Source organism: Uloborus diversus, chromosome 7 (assembly GCF_026930045.1).
Source record: "Uloborus diversus isolate 005 chromosome 7, Udiv.v.3.1, whole genome shotgun sequence".
NCBI lineage: Eukaryota > Metazoa > Arthropoda > Arachnida > Araneae > Uloboridae > Uloborus > Uloborus diversus.
This window is the reverse complement of record NC_072737.1, coordinates 137226067-137249879: the sequence shown is the minus strand read 5'-3', so window position 1 is coordinate 137249879 and position 23813 is coordinate 137226067. Positions and strand designations below refer to the sequence as shown.

At 34.8% G+C, this 23813-nt stretch overlaps 1 protein-coding gene across 1 annotated transcript in view; it reads left to right on the top strand.

Moving 5' to 3' along the window:
- The window catches only part of LOC129226908 (uncharacterized), a 71341-nt gene extending 48256 nt beyond the window's left edge, over positions 1-23085 (top strand). Inside the window, exons 6-8 of the mRNA XM_054861537.1 lie at positions 7340-7473; positions 15615-15852; positions 22923-23085. Coding sequence (XP_054717512.1) covers positions 7340-7473; positions 15615-15852; positions 22923-23008 — 458 coding nt within the window. The 3' untranslated portion in view covers positions 23009-23085. The remainder of the gene's footprint in view (positions 1-7339; positions 7474-15614; positions 15853-22922) is intronic.
- Positions 23086-23813: the final 728 nt, after the last annotated feature.

Sequence of the window (23813 nt, the reverse complement as noted above, 5' to 3'; positions counted from 1 at the left end):
CTACGGCCGAAAATTTCTGCTTCGGACAGATCATGCCTCATTAACTTGGCTTTTGAACTTCAAAAATCCGGAAGGTCAGATAGCCAGATGGATACAGCGGCTCCAGGAATATGACATGGAGATCAAGCATCGAAAAGGGTTATCTCACGGTAATGCTGACGCTTTATCAAGGAGACCTTGTCCTGAGAACTGCCACTATTGTTCCCGAATCGAGAAACAGCATGGAACGACTAGCCCTACCGCCTATCAGGTGACAGTGAATCCAACATCATCAGAACCTGATCCATGGAGTGATGACCAAGTTCGAAAAGATCAACTTGAAGACCCCGACATAAAACCAATTTTGGAGTTCATGGAAAGTAACAGTCGACGCCCTAGCTGGCAGGACGTTTCTATCTTCAGTCCTGCAACAAAAAGATACTGGGCTTTATGGAACTCACTCCATTTACGGAACGGCGTGCTACACCGGAAATGGGAATCTGACGACGGCAAAACATCTAGGTGGCAGTTACTGCTTCCCCGATCAAGGATTTCAGATGTTCTGAAAGAAATACATAGTAGTGCGACTGGAGGACATTTTGGTGTCTTGAAAACCTTCAATAAAGTTCGGGAGCGCTTCTTCTGGAGCAAGGCGAAGGATGACGTGGAGAAGTGGTGCCATTCTTGTGACGCCTGTGCTGCTCGTAAAGGACCGAAGAAGAGAAGCAGAGGGAAGCTACATCTGTACAACGTTGGAGCTCCTTTCGAACGAATTGGGATTGACATCCTGGGTCCTTTACCAAGAACTGCTGATGGGAACAAATACATTCTTGTTTCCATCGACTACTTCACCAAATGGCCGGAAGCATATCCCATTCCAGATCAAGAGGCTACCACCGTAGCAGAGACTCTAGTCCAACACTGGATCTCGAGATATGGAACACCTTTGCAGATTCATTCCGATCAAGGGAGGAATTTCATCTCTGCTGTGTTTAAGGGCCTATGTCAAATTCTCGGAATTGAGAAAACTAGGACAACACCACTACACCCACAATCGGACGGCATGGTGGAGAGATTTAACCGCACAATCCTGAATAATCTCTCACTTATGGTATCCAGAAATCAACAGGATTGGGACAAGAAGCTACCTTTGTTCCTGCTGGCCTACCGCAGTGCTGTCCACGAGACTACCGGATATGCCCCATCTCAGATGCTCTTTGGACGAGAGCTTCGGCTACCTTGTGATCTCGTCTTCGGTCGTCCTCCGGATGCGCCTTCATCGCCTGAGGAGTACATCCAGGATCTCCAGGCCCGGTTGGAAGACGTTCATAACTTCGCACGAGAGCGAATCAACATCGCGGCGGAGAAGATGAAGACCCGATATGACACAAGGTCTACTGGACATGAATTCAACGAAGGCGACAAGGTTTGGTTATGGAATCCCATCCGACGGAAAGGTCTGTCACCCAAATTGCAGTCGCATTGGGATGGACCCTACAAAGTCCTTAAACGGCTAAATGACGTCGTAGTGAGGATCCAAAAATCACCTAATGCAAAACCTAGGGTTGTACATTATGATCGCTTAGCCCCATACTATGGCCATAGTTCATGAGTATTACGTAAACAACCATGGTTGATAACATAAAAGTTGTAGATAATTTTTGCTTTTAATGTTTAGTAATATTTCTTGTTATTATTGTGTTTTCTGTATCTGTTAGTTGTTAATTAATGTGTATATTTGTAAACTTGTGATAGAAGTTTGGCACCCTTTCTGGGGATTGTACTGCCCGGGACGTGCAGTCCTTAGGAAGGGGGCAATGTTACAAATCCTGTAAATAGTAAATATTGTAGGAACGTAACCTGTAAATAGTTTCCCGTAATGAACATACAACCCCTTTTTCATTCGGCTAAAGTATACGACCCCTATTTTCTTTCTTTTCATTGATAACGGTCAACGCATTTCGAGAAGCGTGTGGAATATTTGAGAAAATTCTTTTCGGTGTATTTAAGCCGTTAGCGATGGATAAACAGTTTAGTTTCGATTCAGATTTCGAACTGAGTGCATTTTTGCTCTGTTTATTGCGAGGCTTTTCGCTGTGTTGTTTTCGTATTTGGAAGTAAATACGTGTGTAAACGTTGAGTTTACGGTGTTGTGTGATAATTGCTTAATTGCTGATGAATAATTTAGCAGTTGTTGAAGATCTTTCCTGTACATAGTGTAAATAAATTTCCTGTGTTTTATCAAGAACTGTGTCTTCATTTCAAGAAAGTGGAAGTCGCACCGAATCCGTTACAATATTTTGAAACAAAGGATGAGAGGGTGTTAAAACTGGCTATGAAGCCAAATCCGCTTGATCAGTTTTTTCTCCACGCAAAAGAAAAAAAAAAGGGAAATACTTGCGATAAAACTTCTTAATGAAACCTTAACAATTTCATGGAAATTTCAAGTGGCAACTTTTTAGTATTTTGTATAGTTAACTAAGATAAACATTTTTGTGCGTTTACGCTCCACTCAACTACTTTAGTGAAGTATGCTGTACATGTTGAAAATTTGGCAGGAATTTGAAATAGTAGAATTTATAGTAATAGTCACTAAAAGAAAAAAAAAATCATCATTGTAAAATATTTGTGTTTAGATTGCATTGTTTTATTTTGTACTAGAGGACCCACAGACGTTGTTCTGTTCAAACTTTGTGAATTGAAAAGATAAAAAAATTCAATAAACTATCAAGTGTTTGAACCGTTTTGTTGAAAAAATAAGTAAAAGGAAAATGATTTAAGCTGTGCTTGGTGTCAGAATGCGTATATTTATTAAAACTTGATTTATCTAATGCCCAATGAGCAGCTGTTTTATTAACTATTTTTTCTCTCGAACTAAATGACTTGTTCCTTCAGCCATACTCAAAGGATAAAAAGTGTCCTCAGATATTGAGTGTAAAAAACTAACTACCCATCTAGAACAAACGGGAAATCCCGCCCATATGAAAAAGAATAAAACAATCGAAAGGATATCGTTTGAAAAAATAATAAAGGTAAAAACAGTTCTCTGAATAAGCGAAAATCACTCATCCCCCACACCCACTCCCGATGTAAAATAAACACATTCTTCAACTAAAATGACTAAACACTCTTTAAAAACGAAAATCTGTTCTATGCAGTTTAAAATCTTTCGCCAAATAAACAAAAAATACAATAAATTATATTAGCAGTAGCTTTAAAATGTAAACAAATGATCACGCAGCTCTACTGTTTATAGCCAAAGTCGCCAAGCCACCACGTTACTGTAATCCAGCCGATCAGTAAACGACGTGAACTCCGAACGATTAGCGGTTCGATCTTTTGAACGAAAACATTTAAAACTTCATATATTGCCTAATTCGTTCTTTCCACCAAAGATCAAGATCTTCCACCACTCATCTTTTGTGTACAGAACTACTTTATTGTAATTTATCTGAACGAAAATAAAATTTGTTTCGTCTTTAAATTGCTAGGTGCGATACTTTTTGATCATTTGGTTAGGAAAACCTAAAGCACCGATCCGGTCACATGGTTCAACTACGACTACACGTACCGACGTACAGAACGTTTTGCTTGAACGTTCTAGTAATTTACTTTAAAATATATATCGTTACTTTCAAGAGAGAAATGAAGGCTTCACTCTCTGTCGCTACGTTTTATCTATTCTTAATTGACATATCACAGTAGAAAATTTCATTACAAAATGGAGAGTTGGCTTTCTTATTGTCCTTTGGCAACGGAGTAAATATTTATTTCAGTTCTCGCTCAACAATAGGTTTAAAAAATATTAATCATTTGGGGAGATATTACCATCCAATGTTTAAATTAATTAATTCATTAACAAAAACGTTTCCGATTCTTTCCATCGCGTTTCGAAACCATGCTTGCCACAATTTAATTACACATAAAAAATTTGATCAAAATCGGTCCAGCCGTTTAAAAGCTTCATGGTGACAAACATCCGCACAAAAGATTTTTATTTATTAAGACTAGAGGACCCGACAGACGTTGCTCTGTTCAAACTTTATAAATTGAATAGTTAAAAAATTTCAATAAATTATCAAGTGTTTCAACCGTTCTGTTGAAAAAAATTTCAGTGACTAAAAGTACTACTTTTGACTGAAGGAAATAACCCCATTGCTTGCTTTTGCCACTATCAGCAAGGCAGAATGCGTATAGTATTTATTACAACTTGATTTATCTAATACCCTCGAAGCAGTTGTTTCATTAACTATTTTTTCTCCCGTACTTGGTGGTTTGTTCCTTCAGCCATACTCAAAGGATAAAAAGCGTCCTCAGACATTAAGAGTAAAAAACTAACTACCCATCTAGAACAAACGGGAAATCCCGCTGCAACATCCCCCATATGAAAAATAATAAAACAATCGAAAGGATATCGTTTAAAAAAAATAATAAAGGTAAAAACAGTTTTTTAAATACGCAAAAATCACTCAACCCCTACCCCCCCCCCCCCCGCCCAAGTAAAATAAACACATTCTTCTACTAAAATGACGAAAAAGTCTTTAAAAACGAAAACAACTCTTTGCAATTTGAAATATTTCGCCAAATAAACAAAATAGAATCAATTACATTAACAGTAGCTTTAAAATGTAAACAAATGATCACGCAACTCTATTGTTTATTACCAAAGTCGCCAAGCCACCACATTACTGTAATCCAGCCAATCAGTGAGCGAAGCCAATTCCGACCGATTAGCGGTCTGATCTTTTGAAAGAAAACTTTTAAAACTTCATATGTATTGCCTAATTTGTTCTTTCCACCAAAGACAAAGATCTTCCACTGCACTGATCTTTTGTGTACAGAACTACCATGTAATTTATGTGGACGAAAATAAAATTTGTTTCGTCTTCAAATTCCATCATCTTTTCCTTTAATAATGTGCTGATTAGTTTGATAATTCTTAAAGTATTCCTAACATTGGTGTCAAAACTCAGATGGATTTCAGCCGAGAAACAAATGTTGCTAGGTACGGTACTTTCTGATCATTTGGTTAGGAAAACGTAAAGCACCAATCCGGTCACATGGTTCAACTACGACGACAGAACACACATTTTGCGTGAACCTTCCAGTATTTTACTTTAAAATGTATCACTGGACCTAAAATCGTTGTTTTCAAGAAATGAAGGATTTACTCCCTCTCTCTCTCTACGCTTCATCTATTCTCATTTGACATATCACAGTAGAAAATTTCATTACAAAAAGCAGAGCTGACTTTCTTATTGTCCTTTGGCAACGGGTTAAATATGTATTTAAGTTCTCGCTCAACAATAGGTTAAAGTAATATTAATCATTTGGGAGATATAACCATCCAATGTTTAAATTAATTAATTAATTAACAAAAAGTTTTCCGATTCGATCCATCGCGCTTCGAAACCATGTTTGCCACAACTTAATTACATACAAAAAATTTGATCAAAATTGGTTCAGTCGTTTAAAAGCCTTAGGGTGACAAACGTCCGCAGAGAAGATTTTTTATATATTAAGACTAGAGGACCCGACAGACGTTGTTTGGTTAAAACTTTGTAAATTGAAAAATTTCAATAAACTATCAAGTGTTTTAGAAGTTTTGTTGAAAAAGTAAGTAAATAAAAATTTTTTTAAGCTGTGTACTTGGTGTCAGAATGCGTATATTTATTACAACTTGATTTATCTAGTGCCCACTGAGCAGTTTTTTTATCAACTATTTTTTCTCGCGTACTTGAAAGATCTTCAGATATTGTATGGTTTGTTCCTTTAGCCATACTCAAAGGATAAAAATCATCGTCAAATATTAAGTATAAAAAATCACTAACCATCTAAAAAAAAACGGGAAATCCCGCTGCAACGCCCCCCACATGAAAAAGAATAAAACAATCGATTGGATATCGTTTAAAAAATGATAAATGTAAAAACAGTTCCCTGAATAAGCGAAAATCACTCCGCTCCCCCCTTTCCTGATGTAAAATAAACACGTTCTTCAATTAAAATGACTAAACACTCTTTAAAAACCAAAAACAATTCTTTGCAATTTAAAATATTTCACCAAATGAGCAAAAAATACAATAAATTACATTAACAGTAGTAAACAATCATGCAACTGTATTGTAATGGCCGAGGTCGCCAAGCCACCACGTTCCGGTAATCCAGCCGATCAGTGAGCGAAGCGAACTCCAACCGATTAGCGGTCCCTTTTGAAAGAAAACTTCATATATTTGCCTAATTGCAGTGATCTTGTGTGTACAGAACTACCCTGTTGTAATTAATCTGGACGAAAATAAAATTTGTTTCGTCTTCAAATTCCACCATCTTTTCCTTTAATAATGTACTGATTAGTTTGATAATCCTTAAAGTACTGTTGCCATTGGTGCCAAATCGATTTGAACCGAGAAACAAATGTTGTTATGCACGGTACTATCCGATCATTGGGTTAGGAAAACCTAAAGCACCGAACCGGTCACGTGGTTTAACTACGACGAAAAATACGCGTTTTGCGTGAACCTAGTGAAAGAAATGCTATTTCTTCCAGTACTTTACTTTAAAATGTATCACTGGACCTAAAATCGTTGCTTTCAAGAAATGAAGGCTTCACTCTCTCTCTACGTTTTATCTATACTCAATTGACATGTCACAGTAGGAAATTTCATTACAAAAAGCAGAGCTGGCTTTCTTATTGTTCTTTGGCAACGGGTTAAATATTTATTTAAATTCTCGCTCAACAATAGGTTAAAATAAATATTAATAATTTGGGAGATATAGCCATCCAATGTTTAAATTAATTAATTCATTATCAAAAACGTTTCCGATTCGATCCATCGCGCTTCGAAACCATGCTTGCCATAACTTAATTACACGCAAAAAATTTGATCAAAATCGGTCCAGCCGTTTAAAAGCCTTATGGTGACAAACGTCCGCACAGAAGATTTTTATATATTAAGATATGCAATAGCAAACCAAAAGTACTTCAGAACTTGTATCTCACAGATAATGCTATTCGCTCCTGTGTCATCAACAAACTACGTGACTGTCTAAGAATTGAATTTGCTTCATAAAATGCATAAAGTAACAAATTTCAGTTGGTTGAAATTGACAAGTTCACTGGTTTTCCCTCAATGTACTCTTAAAGTGGCTGATCCGTAAAAAACTATTTCCCAGTTTACTTAATCAACTTATTTACTTCTGCTCACGACTGCTTCACAAATAAACTCGGAATATCTCCGTGGGTTTCCAAATGCTTATTACGTCCAATGCTCTTGACATTCCCATTAGTTTCGAATTGTCATCAACTGGCAAGGAATGACGTCCGGTAACGAATTACATTGATTCTAATTTTGCTTCTTCCTAGATCAGCAGAAAGACGGACCCAGCATTAAAGGCGGGAAACGCACCTACCGAGTTGGTGATAATGTCAACCTCAACTGCACTGCAGCCAAATCGCAGCCACCTGCGGAACTGCACTGGTACATCAACGACAAAGAAGTAAGTTCCGTACAACCTTGATTATTCAGACTAATTGAGACCAAAGGCAATCCGGTGACACAAAACGTTCGTTTGTTTTCCTACACAGCAATTTTTGTTCATTGCCGTTATAAACCATTAGAGCAAGAGCGCGTGAGCTTCAGTTCTACGTCATAATATAAAGGCCTAAAATTGTTCTGCGTAAACACATCACAGCAGGTAGGAAAGGTTCGCTATTATTTAATCTGAGTCGGGCAGGCTTTAGTAGGAAACAGGTAGCAAAAGGTGCGTCAAACACTAAACATCATTGTGTCATTCCAAGTGACCTCGTCGTCTCCATCCGATCATCTCCGATTTGAACAAAATTTTGTAGAGGTGCAGACATGCCTTTGAAACTAACCTATCTCAGCAAAAACAACCCTGTTGTAAAAATTTCCCCACCAAGTAAACCTTTAACTCTTCCCCCCCCCCAAAAGAAAGCCTTTATCCTAAACCAAAAACCCTCAGCTTTAAAAAGTCATGATATCTAGTTTGCCCGCCAAGTATCTGCCAAACTATCATCCTCCCTGTTCTCCTCTTTCATCACACCTACTTCCGTTAGAACCTCCTCCCACCTTCAACTCCTCAGAAATATGGATAGATCCTTCAAATTGTTTATTTTGTTTGGCGGGAAGCTTTTCTAATTGAGGTGGTTGCTTGGTGAGCAAAAAGCTTCCCGCCAAACTAGATAACCAATTTTAAGGATCTATCTGCTTATCTGTCTGCTCATCTCAAGAAATAATGAACGGAATCAAACGAAAGTTTATTGACAAGTAGCCCTTAGAGGTTACAAGAGCTGATTTTATTTTGGCGTCAAAAACTGAAAAAGAAGTGGTGCAATCGAACGTTCTTTTTTTTTCATTGCGAACGCTATATCTCAAAAAGTAATGCTACGTTCTAGATGAAATTTGGAATAAATGTGAACGTATATGTAAATAAACGTTGGTTCAATGTTGGCCCCAATCGCTTCAAGAGGTGCTTTTTTTTTTTTTTTTTTTGCGAATAAAATAGCTTTATCAATATAACAATAAGAAAGATAAATCGTAATAGACTGTCGTCTGCGTACTTCTCGTGATTTCGATTGTATGGAAATGATAGGAAATATTATCGCAATGATTTAAAATTCTTAACTGTTGCCATCTTATGTTTGTTAACAAATAAATTTTATACTGAATTCAAGCAAGGCTTTTAAAATAACTTTCAATTTTCGTTCTTTGCTTCGCTTTTGCGATAATTCTGACATTGGGACGGTCTTCAAGTTTTTTGTGTGCGCAGTTTTCTTTTTCCTATTAATGTTGCCTTCTCCTCAAGCATGGGGAGGGGTCAGAATTCATAAAAAGTATATAGAAGAAAGTTTCGTAATGGCCACAACATACTAGTTTATTCGCTGTCATGTGCTTCGGTGGAAAAAGTTTGTACCTTTTTTAATGACGTAGATCTGGCACTCATGGGCCTAATTATTTTTAATGAAATATATTTGCTGTCACATGTAGAGCAAAATTCATGCTTCCGTGAAATAACCCATAATCTTCTGCATTAAAGTAACTGTAAGGACAATGTTTACTTCATGAAAAGAAGTTATAATGCAATAAAGAATTTAAACTATTTAATATCGAAGCGTTTGCAATTTAGAAATATTTCTGAGAAATTGCAGTTTTTTAGAGCCTTCCAAGTAGGGATTGCAATACCGGTATACTGGTATACCGAATACCGGTATTTGGAGCTATTTTTCAATTTCATAATACCGGTATTTGCTGAGGTCACAAATACCGGTATTTTCAATATTAGCTGAAAACAAAAAATATCTTTTAGGCAAAGCGTTTTCAATTTAACTTATTAGATATCTACTGTTACTTTACAGGTAAATATCTTTTTTGATAAAACAGTACCAAAATCAATCTATCTATTAGCTTAAAAATGTGGCTTCAAAAGCTCGAAGTGATGGAATATCAATGAATACAAGTAGCAGAAAGATTACAAAATGATACTTTCACCACTATGGATGATTTGCATTTCCGTGCATTTATGTCTGCCATGTTTTTATATTTTAAACATCCTTGATACTCGCCTTTTTGTAAAAGTTATTTTTAAGTGTAATTACGTGTGTATATATATATATATATATATATATATATATATATATATATATATATATATATATATATATATATATATATATATATATATATATATATATATATATATATATATATATATATATATATATATATATATATATATATTAGGGTGTCCCAAAAAATGAAAGTCGTTTTTTTTAAACGCATACCCTCTTATTTTTTTCCTTTTACATCAAAACCGTTGTAAAAAAAGTTTCATGCAATTTGAAACACGGTAACCCGTGCCGACTTGCGCCTAAAGGCCTAAACGTGCAAATAGCACGTGTATTCCTAAGCAAACGAACGCTGGCGACGCGAACCGTCAAACGTGTCAGTACGAATACATTCCGGTCAGCGAGCGCAATATAGTCGTTCCATAGGGAACGAAACATGACACTGGAGTTGTGAAGTTCGAAAAAAGAGATATTTTTAATAGGAGTCGTAAAACACCAAATTACAGGTTTGAAACTTCCCTCTAACGGACAAATTCTGTCTGTTTTGTTTTATAACATTCTAGAAGTAAATTTAACCATCAGTGAAAGTGCAAATCTCGCTATTCGGGAATGCATCATCTTTTGGGAAAAGGCACGCATTCCCACCAAATCGTTGCCAAATTGTGTGAATAACCTTAAAAACCTGTATCAAATTTGGAGAGACTTACAAAAAAAAATTAAAACAAAAGACTGCAAGAAGTATTCAGGCAGCGACAACAAGAATTTGAGAGTATATTTAAACAATTTATTCAATATTGCTCATGCTGATGCACTTCAGTTAATCAAAATGGCTGAAGGTGGGATTTTCTTGCAAGTCCAAAGAGAGAACGGCCGACGTGGTCACTTTTGGTAAGGTGGATAAAAAACTGGCCGACAAAGAGGAAAGGGCTCGACTTTGAGCTGTCAAAGAAGAAAACAGGTGCTTGAAATACGATTCCGCTTCAACATCCTCGGAATTGTATGAACCTGTACAAGAAAATTCCTCTTCGAGCTCTAGTGAAAATATTACTTCAGAAGATTTCCCTGAAACATTTAAAGCAGTACCTGGAAGAAGTTTATCAGAACCTGGAACAAGTATATTAGAAGCTGGAACAAGTATATCAAGACCTGGAACAAGTATTCCAGAACCTGGAACAAGAATTATCAGAACCTGGAACAAGTAAATATGTAATGAGGAGCGATTTTATTACTCCGAAGTCAGTTGATGCATTGGACAGGTGTCCAAGTATACGAGATTATGTGTTTATTCTTGAAGCTACTATTGACGCACTTGGGTGTAACATTGATGAATTTCCCATAGGTATCTTCAATTCAAAGAATTCGAACCGAAAAGCGGAAGGAGCACGAGGAAAGAATAAAATTGGTTTTCAGTACGAGGTACCACATGTAGTGAATTTACCTTGGGATATGAAAATGTTGCCTGCTTTGAGCGCTCAAAAATCAAAAGAATATCGCTTATCTATAGTTATTTCATAAGGATGTGACAAAAAACTCATTGCTGAGTTTAAACTGGATAATTCTACAAGAAAAGAACAAAAACGGGCTCTTTGAAAGGCAGTTTTAGATTGGAATCTCGAAGACAAAGTTCAAAACTCTCTTGTTGTGATACTACAGCTTCCAAAACAGGTCCTTGAAGTGGTTCTTGCGCTATTCTTGAGCAAATATTTGATAGAGAAATGCTTTCCTTTGCTTGCCGCCATCATATACATGAACTGATCTCTCCCATTAAAATACAGTGCTATGGAGGAGCTGCGGAGTTGTTCCGAATTGTACCATAACTGTACCATCGAGCTGGGAGCCATGCACCAAGCTCGATGGACGGCTCGATTTACTCGCTAAAACTATTACTATTTAGTTCACAACTAAAATTAAATATGAAGGAAAATGAAACATTGTTTGATGTCTGCTTGTTTGTAGTAACAATATACGTGAAACCATGGCTTCAATTCATTTTGGCAGTCAATGCACCCAACAAAGATTTGTGCTTTTTGAAAAAGTGTACGAAAATGTGGACCCAATTATCTCAAAAGCTGCTCTACAAAAATTCATCCAGCTTTTATGGTATGGTCAATAATATTTCATTCTTTGATGTGAAAAAGACTGTCTCAATGTTTAGAGCAGTAAACGATGCAGCTGAAAAAGAGGTAAAAATGATGCAGGACTTTCATGGTTTGCTTACAACTGATGAGAAACAAAAACAATTTGTGTTACGTTACGTTCAAGAGCACCAGACGCTCTATCCTGACTGCAAAAAGCAAACATTGAAATAAAAATATGTACAGTAATGTTTCTTGTAGTCTAATATTTTTGTAAATATCTGCTTTAAATAAATTGATGTCACGTGTAGTAAAGAATTATACAGTTAGCAATATTTTCACTGTAGTCGCTGTACAGGATTTCAGGTCCAACTTTGACCTCAAGTCGGCACGGGTTCCCGTTATTTTATTGCAATAAAACTTTTTTCTCATGTTTCTGAGGTGAAAAGGAAAAAATTTGGAGGGTATGCGTATTCGATTTCACAATTTTTTTTTTCACCATTATATCTTGGGACACCCTAATATATATATATATATATTTGTGCAATGAATAATTTATTCCAACCACCAATTACGACAATGTATTATGACATTAATGTTTGATTCAACTGTACTGAATTTTATAAAAATTCTTTTCTTGTTATTATAACGATTGCTGATTTATTGTGACCGGTATTGAGATACTGTTCTGTCTTGCTAATCTGTATTCTTGACGTGGTAACACTTAGCAATTATGAAGTGCCTTGAAAATTTACATAGAGGAAAAGCATAATAAACTGAAACATATTTTTAGATATTTACATAGTTGTAAATAATTTTGAAAAGGAAACGAATAAAAGACAGTTCCAAAAAAAGTGGCAAATTTAGTGAAGTTCATCAGAACTTTCAAACCAAATAGTTAATAAAACAGAAACACGAATCTAACCTGATCAGGAAGAAATTGTTGAAGATGACGTTAATATTAGAAAAGAATTGTCTCTCGAAAAGAAATTACAACTGGCTGTAGTTCAGAAAAAAAAAAAAAAAAAAAACTGCGTACACACAATACAAAGAAACACACACACAAAATGATTCATCTCAAAACCAGCAAGCAAGAGACCGAGTTATTTTAAGATGAAAGACTTCGAGGCACTTAAAGGAGGTGTATCGCGTATTACTAACAGTACCATCGACCAGTGTCAATACAGAAAGAGTATTTTCATCTGCAGGAAATTGGCATACTAAAACGAGTTACAGGCTTAGTGAAAGTTCAATAGATGCATTATGTTTCTTCCTATTATTCATTTCTTACTATTTGTTCCTTCATTTATCATTTGCACCAACTAAGTTTTCATAAATAATGTACTTTATGCAAAAAAAAAATTACACAAAATTACAAAATATGGCAAAGAAAAAATATCCTTTTCTTTATCTTACTTTTTTTTTTGGAGAAAATCCTTATACTAGTATCAATACCGGTATTTCGGTATCACATTTTTGAAATACCGAATACCGGTATCGCATATTTGGTTCGGTATTGCAATCCCTACTTCCAAGCATTATTTTACTGCAATTCAGGGAATTCTGCCACGTCGCATTAAAAATCTTTACCATTAAAATAGAATTTGTACTTTTTTTTTTAAAGCGTTGGGCAACATGTTTAAAAGAAACGTATAAAAGTCGTTTTGTAGCAATTATATGAGATTTTTTGATAAGTAAATGAACAAAATAACTAAAAGGTGGAATAAACACTTAACGCAATTGCCTGTATTTGACACGTGCGTTCTTGTATTTAGTGTAAAACACGTTTTCTTGCGTAGAGTTGTTTTTTGGTGTGAAAAAGGTAACGTATCCATTTTAATTGCCAAACTGAATTTTCAGCCATTCCTGTGATCGTAAGTATGACAATTTCATTTAATTTAATTTTTTTAAAGTCAAAATTCACACAAGTAAATCGTTTGCACTTAGTTTGTTTAATAATTTTTTTGACTTTCACCCACCCTCACTCCCTAGTCATATCTCCACAACTGAAACTGCAAAAAAAAAAAAAAAAAAAAAAAAACCTTACACTTGTATTTATCTTACGTCATTAAAAAAAAATAATCTATCATTTTTTGCCAGTTTTTCGGAAACAAATTCGTGCGTTAAGGGGACCGTAGACCTTCCAAATAGCTCAAATCGGTCAAAAATATAATTTTTTTTATTCCGTGGAAGTAACAATATATGAAATGTGCTGAATCGTATGAAAAAAACCTCTTGTTGATCTGATGTTTTATCGCGAAGTTATATGCGTTTTAAAAAAGTAAACAGAGCGTATTTTCCATTAAAATGGCTGTAAAACATGTAAACAATTTCGAAAAATTAAGTAAAACTAAGTGTCAAACATGTAAACTAAGTTTCAATAAATTATTACATTGGTATTAATGTCAAATATTTAGTCATCGTGAAATTATCTTTCGGGAGGTATTAAAATACGAAGAACATGAAAAGTAGGTGAAATTAGACTTTAACGTCATTTATCTCGGATAGGAAAATTCGATGCGACACAGATTGAAAAAAGCTCCATGCGACTTAATTTTTGTTCGATATGCTTCAAATTTCAGAATATGATACTTTGGTAGTAGTTTGATAAAACTGGGTATGCACTAAGGTTAAAGAGAATTTTATGTTGCTTAAAAATATTAAAGTTTTGATTTTTATGTAATATTCGCAATAAAAACTATTGCTTTACGCGAAAAAAAAATATTGTGCCGTTAATAATGGACCAATCGTTAAATTGATACCCAAAGTTCTTGACAATGTTCTGTTCTTTGATAAAATGAAAATTGTTTGAGAAAAGAGCAAAAATTGAGTCGCATAGAACATTTTAAAATTTTTATTTTAGATTTAAAATTTTTTAATTTTAATTACATTTTTATATTGTTGCATTTTTTTGTCTTGATATTTTGTATGCTAATAAACTTACTTACTTTTATGCCCAGTTTTATATTTCAAAATTAATAAACAAAAGAAAAAGCTTTCAAGGTCCACGGTCCCCTTAAGGGGGTGACATTTTGAAAGGAGAGCATTTTGATAGGATATCTTTCATGTTAAAGAAATCTTGTAGATTTTAAAAACTACGTTTGAAAACTATTTTGATAAAAACAAATTTAATACCTAGTTCAAATTGCTCGGTTTCAAAAATTCAGAAGAGAGAGAGAGAGGGAAAGAAAAATACATTTTTTAAAAATATTTCTTGTTACCTCATATAGCTTCACACAGATAATAATATTAATATCTATTTTTGCAACATGATTGCTTATTTTGCATACCGTCCCATTACGTTTATGTTTTTAGGGCTGATCATTTATTTGTTTACCAAACAGACGACTTCGGACCCATTGAAAACTGTTGGCTTAAATAATGCATCGTTTTTTTTTTTTTTTTTTTTTTTTTTTGTAAAGAGCATAATGGGGTGGTTTCCAAAATTTTAAAATTATTTTTTTTCTGAAAGAGTATGCTTAAGAACATAGAATCTGACCATTTCTTAAATAATTTCTTCAAGTTTAATATTTTTACAAAATTTCTTAAATCGGTGCTCTTTTATCGTTTAACGCTTCTGTCGATGACATCACAAATGATGAAATGCCATTCAGTGTTGCCATTCACGGTCCAAAATATTTAATTCACATCTTTACTCAACGCTATGGTTGATAGCAATGATAGCAAGCGTAGAGCGCAATTGCAATTCTCTTCTTGATATCATAACGTGGGAATGCGGTAGAAAGATGCGCCATAGTACATCATTTGTGTCGTCATAAAGACCACGCCTTGTTTGAAGAATCGGAGAGTTCAAAAAATTAATTAAAAAATAACTGTTGGGAAAATGAAAGTGTTTTTCTGAGTCCATGTTTTTTTTTTTTTCGATTATTCTATCCATTTCAGTGACAAAAAGTACTACTTTTGACTGAAAGAAACAACCCCATTCCCAAAAATATTATTTTATGTTCTTCCTATAGGCACGCCTTGACTACTTAATTCCCCGAGAACCAATAGTTTACCACGACGGCGAAGAATCCACAGTACTAGGGCTACGGTTCGAGGTTCGGCAGAGGCATTTTCAGAAGCAGGAAATGAGGCTTCGCTGCACGGCAACTTTATCGGAGGTGAAGAGGATGACAAGTGAACCGCTGGAAGTTATACTGTCAGAGCAACAAAAATCGGATCTGCATGTCGACTTGTTCAATGCCGCAGCAGGTAAGATACAGAAGACAAGACAATTATTTCGGAAATAATTGAGATAAGGAATTGTAACATTTTCAAGCAAATTGCATAATCTTAAAGTTTGCAACAACTACAACAAAAATAGGATCTGCATGTCGACTTGATCAATGCCGCAGCAGGTAAGATACAGAAGACAAAACGATTATTTGGGAAATATAGCCCGGTCAATTTAGACATAAAAATAGTGATCAAATAACAAAAATTCCGGGAAAGCTAAATTTTTGTAGAGACCTTGGGTTTAGCATTACAAATAAAGTGCCAAAAGTCTCCGTCGATCCCATGTGAGCTAAAAAAGTTATTCGAGGTCAAAGGTCAAAATTTTAGGTTTTTTGGATTTTTCTCAAAAACGGTAAGTTTTATCGAAAAGTACCTCAGACCAAAGTTGTAACTCTCAAAATTCTCTATGAAAATGGTCCTTATGATTTTTATCTCCAAGACCTAACCATTTCCCAGACATTGCGTACTCTCAAAAGACAGCCAGTCACTTACAGAATCCCCTCTACTCGCATGGCCTTGAATAACATCTGGCTATTCTAATCCGTGTGGCATCGTTCACGTATCCGGAGGTGCCCAACCCACTAAGGGCATGGGCGCACCCCTCAATATCGTGGAACCCCCCCTCCTTCAAAACAAGAGCCTTCTTCAAAAACTGAGAAAAATACCCCTCTAAATACCCCCCCCCCCCCTTTAAATGTTTTTTGAGCTCTCAAACTGCATCCACTGTTCATACAATGAAACATAGTTTGGCTGGCGAGTCGCATTATTATCTTGACTCCTGACAATGTTTGGCCTTAGTGATACATTGTAGTTAAGATTTCTAGGTTCTAAAATCCATCTCTCTTGGTTAGACAACAAACTGTGTTTGACGCTTCTTCATCTAATTTTGCGCGTCGTCTCACTGCTTTAGTGTAACGTGAGGTATTGGAAATCATGTAATTCAATAGTCACGCAATCAAGCACCATTTCTTTTAAAGTTTTATCTGATATTCCTTTTTTAAGAAGATGATCCGAGTTTTCCCACTTCTGCTTATTAAAGAACTCAAGTTGAAATCTGGAATTGTAAATTTTCGCAATGCAATCGAATTCTTCAAACTTCTCATCGTATTATGTTTGGATCATCAGCTCTTGTTCTGCAAACTGGTTACTTTGAGGAATCTAAAAAATATAACACTAGGTATTGCGGATGACCATCAGAGAACTTGTTTCGAGACGGATTACGACGACCAGTTCGAAGATGGACAAAGAACATTTATAATTCCAGATTTCAATTTTGAAGCTGAGAGAATACTATGAGCTCATTGATAAGCTGAACTGGTAAAACTCGGCAGCTCCCTCTTTTAAAAAGGGGACTTTCGATAAAACTTTGAAAGAAATTGCTTGATGGGGTACCTACTGAGTGGTATGGCTTTCAAAACCTCACATGTCATACTTAAGCAGCGAGACGATATGTAAGAGAAAGAAGTGTCAGGTACAGTTTGTTGTCTAACCAAAAGGGATGGATTTATTCGATTCAGATTAGAATCTAGAAATATTAAGCCACAATGCCATCAAGCCACAATTTAAATCAAGACTGAAAATTATGAGAAGCAAAATAGTTAAACTCGCACGCCAAACTTATGTTTTATTGTAATTAATGTGGTTACAGTTTGAGGGCTCAAAACCCATTAAAGTTTCTTTAGCAACGTCTTTTGTTTTAAATGGTGACTTATGTGGGCTGTAGCAAGCCACATTTATATTTTAAAATTTTTATACTTAACCTTTGTTCTCTATCATAGGTAAATTTGACATTTTGAGCCAAAGTTATGGGCTAAGTGGAGAATTAAAATTTTTTTACTAGATAAGAAATGCTTTTATTGCTCTTTTTTTTCCGTATCCATGTAAAAATTAATTAATATGAAAGCAAACTTTTACAAATCATAACTTCTAATGCTTTTTCTCTAGGTACGGAGCAACACTGTGTTAATCATTTCTGACACTGTATTGGTCAAATTCAAGATTCAACGCATGTGTGGAACTTTAAAATACAGTTTATTATTAAAATGATCTTATACAATGTGTAATCTACACAAAAATCCTGCTCTTAAGAGCGATAACATCAAATTTTGATACTTGATGAAATTATTGTAACTTTTTCCAGTTTTCCAAGCATTTATGATCAACTTCAAGGCGGAAATCCTTTTGCATAACCAAATTTCTCTACAAAAGGCAACTTTTCCGGGTTATTACTTAGCGTTTATCGAATTTTGATTTTTTTCAATGCACCCTAATGAACATATCCAGGACTTCAAAAGTTAGTCCACCTCGTACTAGAGCGGTATTAAGTATATATGAATCCAGCTTTTGTTGTGAAAAACACTGCTTATTTTGTGTCGAGGAAGCGGATGAAGAGGCTGAGAAGAACAAAACGCAAAATTATCACAGAAAAATTCTTAAATTTTCTATACTTGCATTCAAAGAATCCCTTTTAATATTAGCTAAAGATCGTTCGGAGGTGTGTCAAAAGCTGCCCTTGCACGTTTTAATGTTGAGTATGATTTAGTCGCTGCTTTATGAATATTTCTGCGATAATTCTGCGCTTTCTTCTTCTCAGCCTCCTCATCCGCTTCACAGCCACAAAATAAGCAGTGTTTTTGAAAACAAAAGCTGGATTCAAATTTACCTAATCGCGCTACAGTACGAGGAGGACTTACTTTTGAAGTATTTGGCCTTGAAATTAAATCCTCACGTTGCTGCAAAGATTGAACTTTTCCGGGTGTATGATTTTGTGCAATCCACGCGAATTGTAACGGACTTTTGACATCTTAAATAATCAGCATTCTTATAACTTCTCCCGGCACTTGCATCGATTAAAGTTGGCATTCCACGACTGCCCAGCACAACAGTTTCACCTTCAGTCAAAAGTTTGTTGCAAATAAAGCAAAATTGTGACATTTTTCTTAAATATTGATCAGCACAAACAGTAGACGCTTGTAATAAATACGTTTATTCACTCGAATTGCTCATTTAACTCTAAAAGAAGCATATTTTTAGGGGGATTGTTTTGAGGGGTATTTTTCTCAGTTTTTGGAGAAGGCTCTTGTTTTTGAGGGGGGGGGGGGGGGCTCCACGATATTGAGGTGTGCGCCCATGCCCTTAGTGGGTTGGGCACCTCCGGGTAAGTGAACGATGCCACACGGATTAGAATAGCCAGATGTTATTCAAGGCCATGCGAGTAGAGGGGATTCTGTAAGTGACTGGCTGTCTTTTGAGAGTACGCAATGTCTGGGAAGTGGTTTGGTCTTGGAGATAAAAATCATAAGGACCATTTTTATAAAGAATTTTGAGATCTACAACTTTGGTTTGAGGTACTTTTCGATAAAACTTACCGTTTTTGAGAAAAATCCAAAAAACCTAAAATTTTGACCTTTGACCCCGAATAACTTTTTTAGCGCACATGGGATCGACGGGGACTTTTGGCACTTTATTTGTAATGATAAACCCAAGGTCTCTACAAAAATTTAACTTTCCCGGAATTTTTGTTATTTCCATTGTCTAAATTGACCGGACTAATAATTGAGATAGGGAATTGTAACATTTTCAAGCAATGGCATAATCTTAAAGTTTGCAAGAACTACAACAAAAATAGGATCTGCATGTCGACTTGTTCAATGCCGCAGCAGGTAAGATACAGAAGACAAAACAATTATTTCGGAAATAATTGAGATAAGGAATTGTAACATTTTGAAGTAATATCATAATCTTAAAGTTTGCAACAACTAGTTTGTTGTTAACTTTGTTGTAAAAAATAGGAAAAAAGGGGGGGGGGCAATACACTAAAATGATACTGCAATCTAAACTGAACAATAATCAAAACGCAAATCATATTTTTTAGCCTTCTTTCCCAGTAAAAGTCAGAGGAAAAAGAAAAAAGCATGAAAGGAGGCTTAATGCATCTTAAAAGTATCCTGAAAAACAAAAAAAAATTCAAAAACAAATAAAATAGTTAGATAAATATTGAAAAATTAAAAATTGGAAAGTAGGGTATTGAGATGGGAAAAAATGTCTGTCGGTCTGTCCGTCGGTCTGTCTGTTTGTCCCCCCCCTAATATCTTTTGAATGAATAGTCCAATTCGAACAACTTTTTTTTTGTTAGAAAGATCTCGGCAAGGACATCTCATTATCATAATTCATTTTTTGATTTGAACAATTTTTCGTTCAATTTTGAACAGTTCAAAAAAACTTACATTAGCGCCTACGGGGAAATTCAAATCAAAAATAAATCTTGAAGTTAGAGGCTAAGTGGGTCCAAACAAACTTTGTAGGGAAAATATTTTGAGGAAAAACATGTATCGAAAATATCTTTTTGATTTGAACAAGATTTCGTTCAATTTTGAATAGTTCAAATCTCTAAACATTAGCGCCTAAGGGGAAACTGAAAGTCAATATAGATTTCGAACTTAAAGGCGGATTTACTTCAAACAAACTTTGTTGGAAATAGCTCTACGAACTACTCCCGACTCCGACTCCGATAATTTTGGCGCTCCTGACTTCAACTCTGACTCCTGTGCTCGAAAATTACTCGGACTCTGTGACTTCCCGACTTTGAATCTGACTTTGTAGCTTTGGCAAAAATTTATGCACGGAGGAAAAATGGCTGACTCCGACTCTTGGATATTCGACTCTGACTCCAACTCCTGTATCAAATAATAAGTCCTACTCCGTCTCTGCAAATATTGGCAGACTTGCGGACTTTTTGGGGAAATGACCGATTTCAACTTCGAGTCTTTGAATTTAAAACTTTCGGCTCTCGAATCTAACTCTTTTGTCCCAAAATCAGATGGACTCCGACTCTGACTCCACAGCCATGGTTTTCACTGTGAAATAATTGTTTTAAATATGTTGTGATTTTATTTTTAAGCTAAAGTTTTAATTTATGTATTCAGTTTCTGGCGGAGAAATTCGGAGTCCTTTATGTTTCTACATAAAGATACGCACAGACGATTTTTTTTTTTTTTTTTTTTGACCATGAAAATTATTTCTTTAAGTTGACATTTTATTGTTTTTATTTATTTTTGAAAGTACATTAATTCATTCTTAAAAATTTTTTTGGCAACAGGGGAAAAACAAGCGATTTTTTTTTTTTTTGATATGATTATTTTAATGAGCTTTTAATTTGAATTCTTTTTTTTTCCTTTTTGAAAGAGGTTGAAGATTTTTTTTTGATGGAAAAAATGTGTTTAGCTGTTTTGTTTAAAAGGTGCTGCCATAGACTAATAATAAGAATAGACCGAGCTATGGCAACCCTTTTGCTGCTCATAAACCAAACCATGTGACTGGTGGATATCCTAGCAACAGCGGGCGTTGATCGTAGCAGACGATCGAAATAAAATAAATAAAATTGATGGAACACAGAAGAATGATCTTTTATGGAGTCCGATTTGTAAATTTGTTATTCTAAGTTGTAAATATTTTGTTAAAATAGTGAGTTTCTCGTTTAGATATATTGTGCATTTTCTTTAGTCAATTTCAATAACTCTCTAAGCAATTAAATATTCAAGCGCCCAAAACGAATCGGCAAATGGTAAGATTTTTACCTACAATTTCAATTTAAGATACCGATTAGTACATTTTTGCGTTAACGCAAAACGTTTACGCCAACGCTGACGTAGTAGTTCCGAATAAAATAAAAGTTACTGAAAACTGTGACCAAAAACTATTACTAGTGTCAAAATAATGCATAACTAAAAAAAAAAACAGTTCAATCTCTGCACTTGGAAATTTTTTTTTTCATGAAAACACATTGTCTTAAAATACATGTCGAGTGTCAAACTATAGATAATGCTGCCATCTAGCAACCATGCTGCCAAAGTCTTCGCCAAGCCCTTCCACTAGTCACGTGATACATCTATGAACCAATTTTCTTCATCAGCAATAATGAAAAAGCTCGGTCTACTCTTATTATTAGTCTATGGGTGCTGCTATTTTATTTGTTCTTTTATTTATTTTTTACGTATCTACTTCTTTAGATGAGTGAGGCATACTTTATTTCTCGAAATCAGCTTAAAATATTAAGAAAATATGTTTGAAATAATTTATGATTTTAGCTAATTTTGAGAATACTGATCAGATACTAGAAAGTCGATATTGGTATACGGGAAAGTAGGCTCGTTTAGTTCTAGACAGAACTTCTTGTTATTGAAAGGTTTTTTTTTTTTAATTTGTTTTAATTCATGCACCAGTCTATTAGGTAAGATTGCTACATTCAAACTTTCTGAAAATATTAAGCACACGTAATTTATCGGCCAACGCATGCACTATAATGTCTCTTTACAAAAAGAAAATATGATTGCAGAACGGTGATGTATTACAAAGGAAGCATTAAGAAAATTTCTTTTCAATGTTGCTTCCAAACATTATCTGTACCTCAGAGCCAGACTAACGTAAGTAACTTAATCGCTACTTTACAGGAGGAAAGGAAAATGTTTTCCTGGTGCATACAAAAGATGGGGCTTGCATTTAACACTGTTAAATAATGACAAATGTTTTTTTTTGTTTTTCAGAATTACGTTCATTTGGCTCCATGCGGAATGGGATTCTACACACAATGTACTAATAAACTGAAAATCGCGATTTTCGGACTTACGCTAGTCTGGTTATGAGGTACAGATATGATTTGAGATTATTCTTGGAATTTATGACATTTTTTTGTTACATTTCTGAAAATCTACCTTAATTTGTTTTCTGAAATTCTGAAAGCGATGCGAATGATCAGGGATTTGGATAGCTGGAATTCGGATAATTGAAGTTCCACTTTATATATCTGGGCTGTGTTTTTCAGATTTATTCTTAAAAGGGCGAAGTAAACACGTTTAAGAAGTTCCTGGGATGTAATTTAAATAAAACTTTTATTGCTTTGTTGCGTACTTGTCTTTCTCTCATTTTATTTAATTTAATCCGAATTATAGTTAATTCAAAATATACATTTGTTGTTTAATAAATGAATTTGTTTTGATGAGCAATTTTTAAATAACTTATAGAATTTTCTTCCTTTTTATCTCTTATAGTTTCAAGCAAAAGCACTTGGAATCCAAAGACTATTAGACCCCTTTGGAGTCTGTTTATCCTCCTTGTTTCAAGGACTTTTTTGTAAATTATCGCGATAAGAAGCTGGAAAAAACACTTAAGCAAAGCCATTGTCTTTCATCGTTGCTCGTGAAGACTTGACTTGTTTTTAAACACAATAACTGAAAAGAATATTCAGAACAGTTCCAGCAACGTTTGTGGTCAGGTGTTACCAAAAAACTGAAGTAAAAATAAGCTTCTTTGGCTGTAATTATCCGCCAATGATGGAACGTTTAATAGCGTCAGCAAAAGAAGAAGTTTTCAGCACCTGGATACATAAAAAGGCTATGCCTTCTATAAAATCGGGCATTTTTGTCGTGTACATATGTACAATCTGTGTATGATTCTCTTGCGCGTTCGAATTGTCACAAAAGTATTTTTCGGTGCTTTCTTTATTGGACAAACATGAGTATAGCATTTTATCGATAAAAGTACTTCTAACAATGTTTCAAAGATTTTGAAGCACTAATATTTAGAACTTTAAAAGCGCTTAAGTTATCGTTTCAAATTTTAAGATGTTGAAAGAAAAATGATAAAAAATGCTTTGTGCTAAGATATGATTAAAATGAAAAAAAAAAAAAAAGTTACATGAGTGTTGTTTTCTGAGCATTTTCAGCACTGCTGAAAGAGTTTCATTGAAACTTTGAAATAGTAGCTAAGGCGGCATTTTATCGACAACTTATGTTTTAGTTAGGTTGCTTAACGATCGTTCTTTCTTTGGTTTTTTAAATTTTTTGATGTATGAAACTTGCCAAATATGTTTTACCAAGATATTACGTGACTTTTAATATTGCAAAATTATACTAAAAAACAAAATTTTTCATTCAATGGCG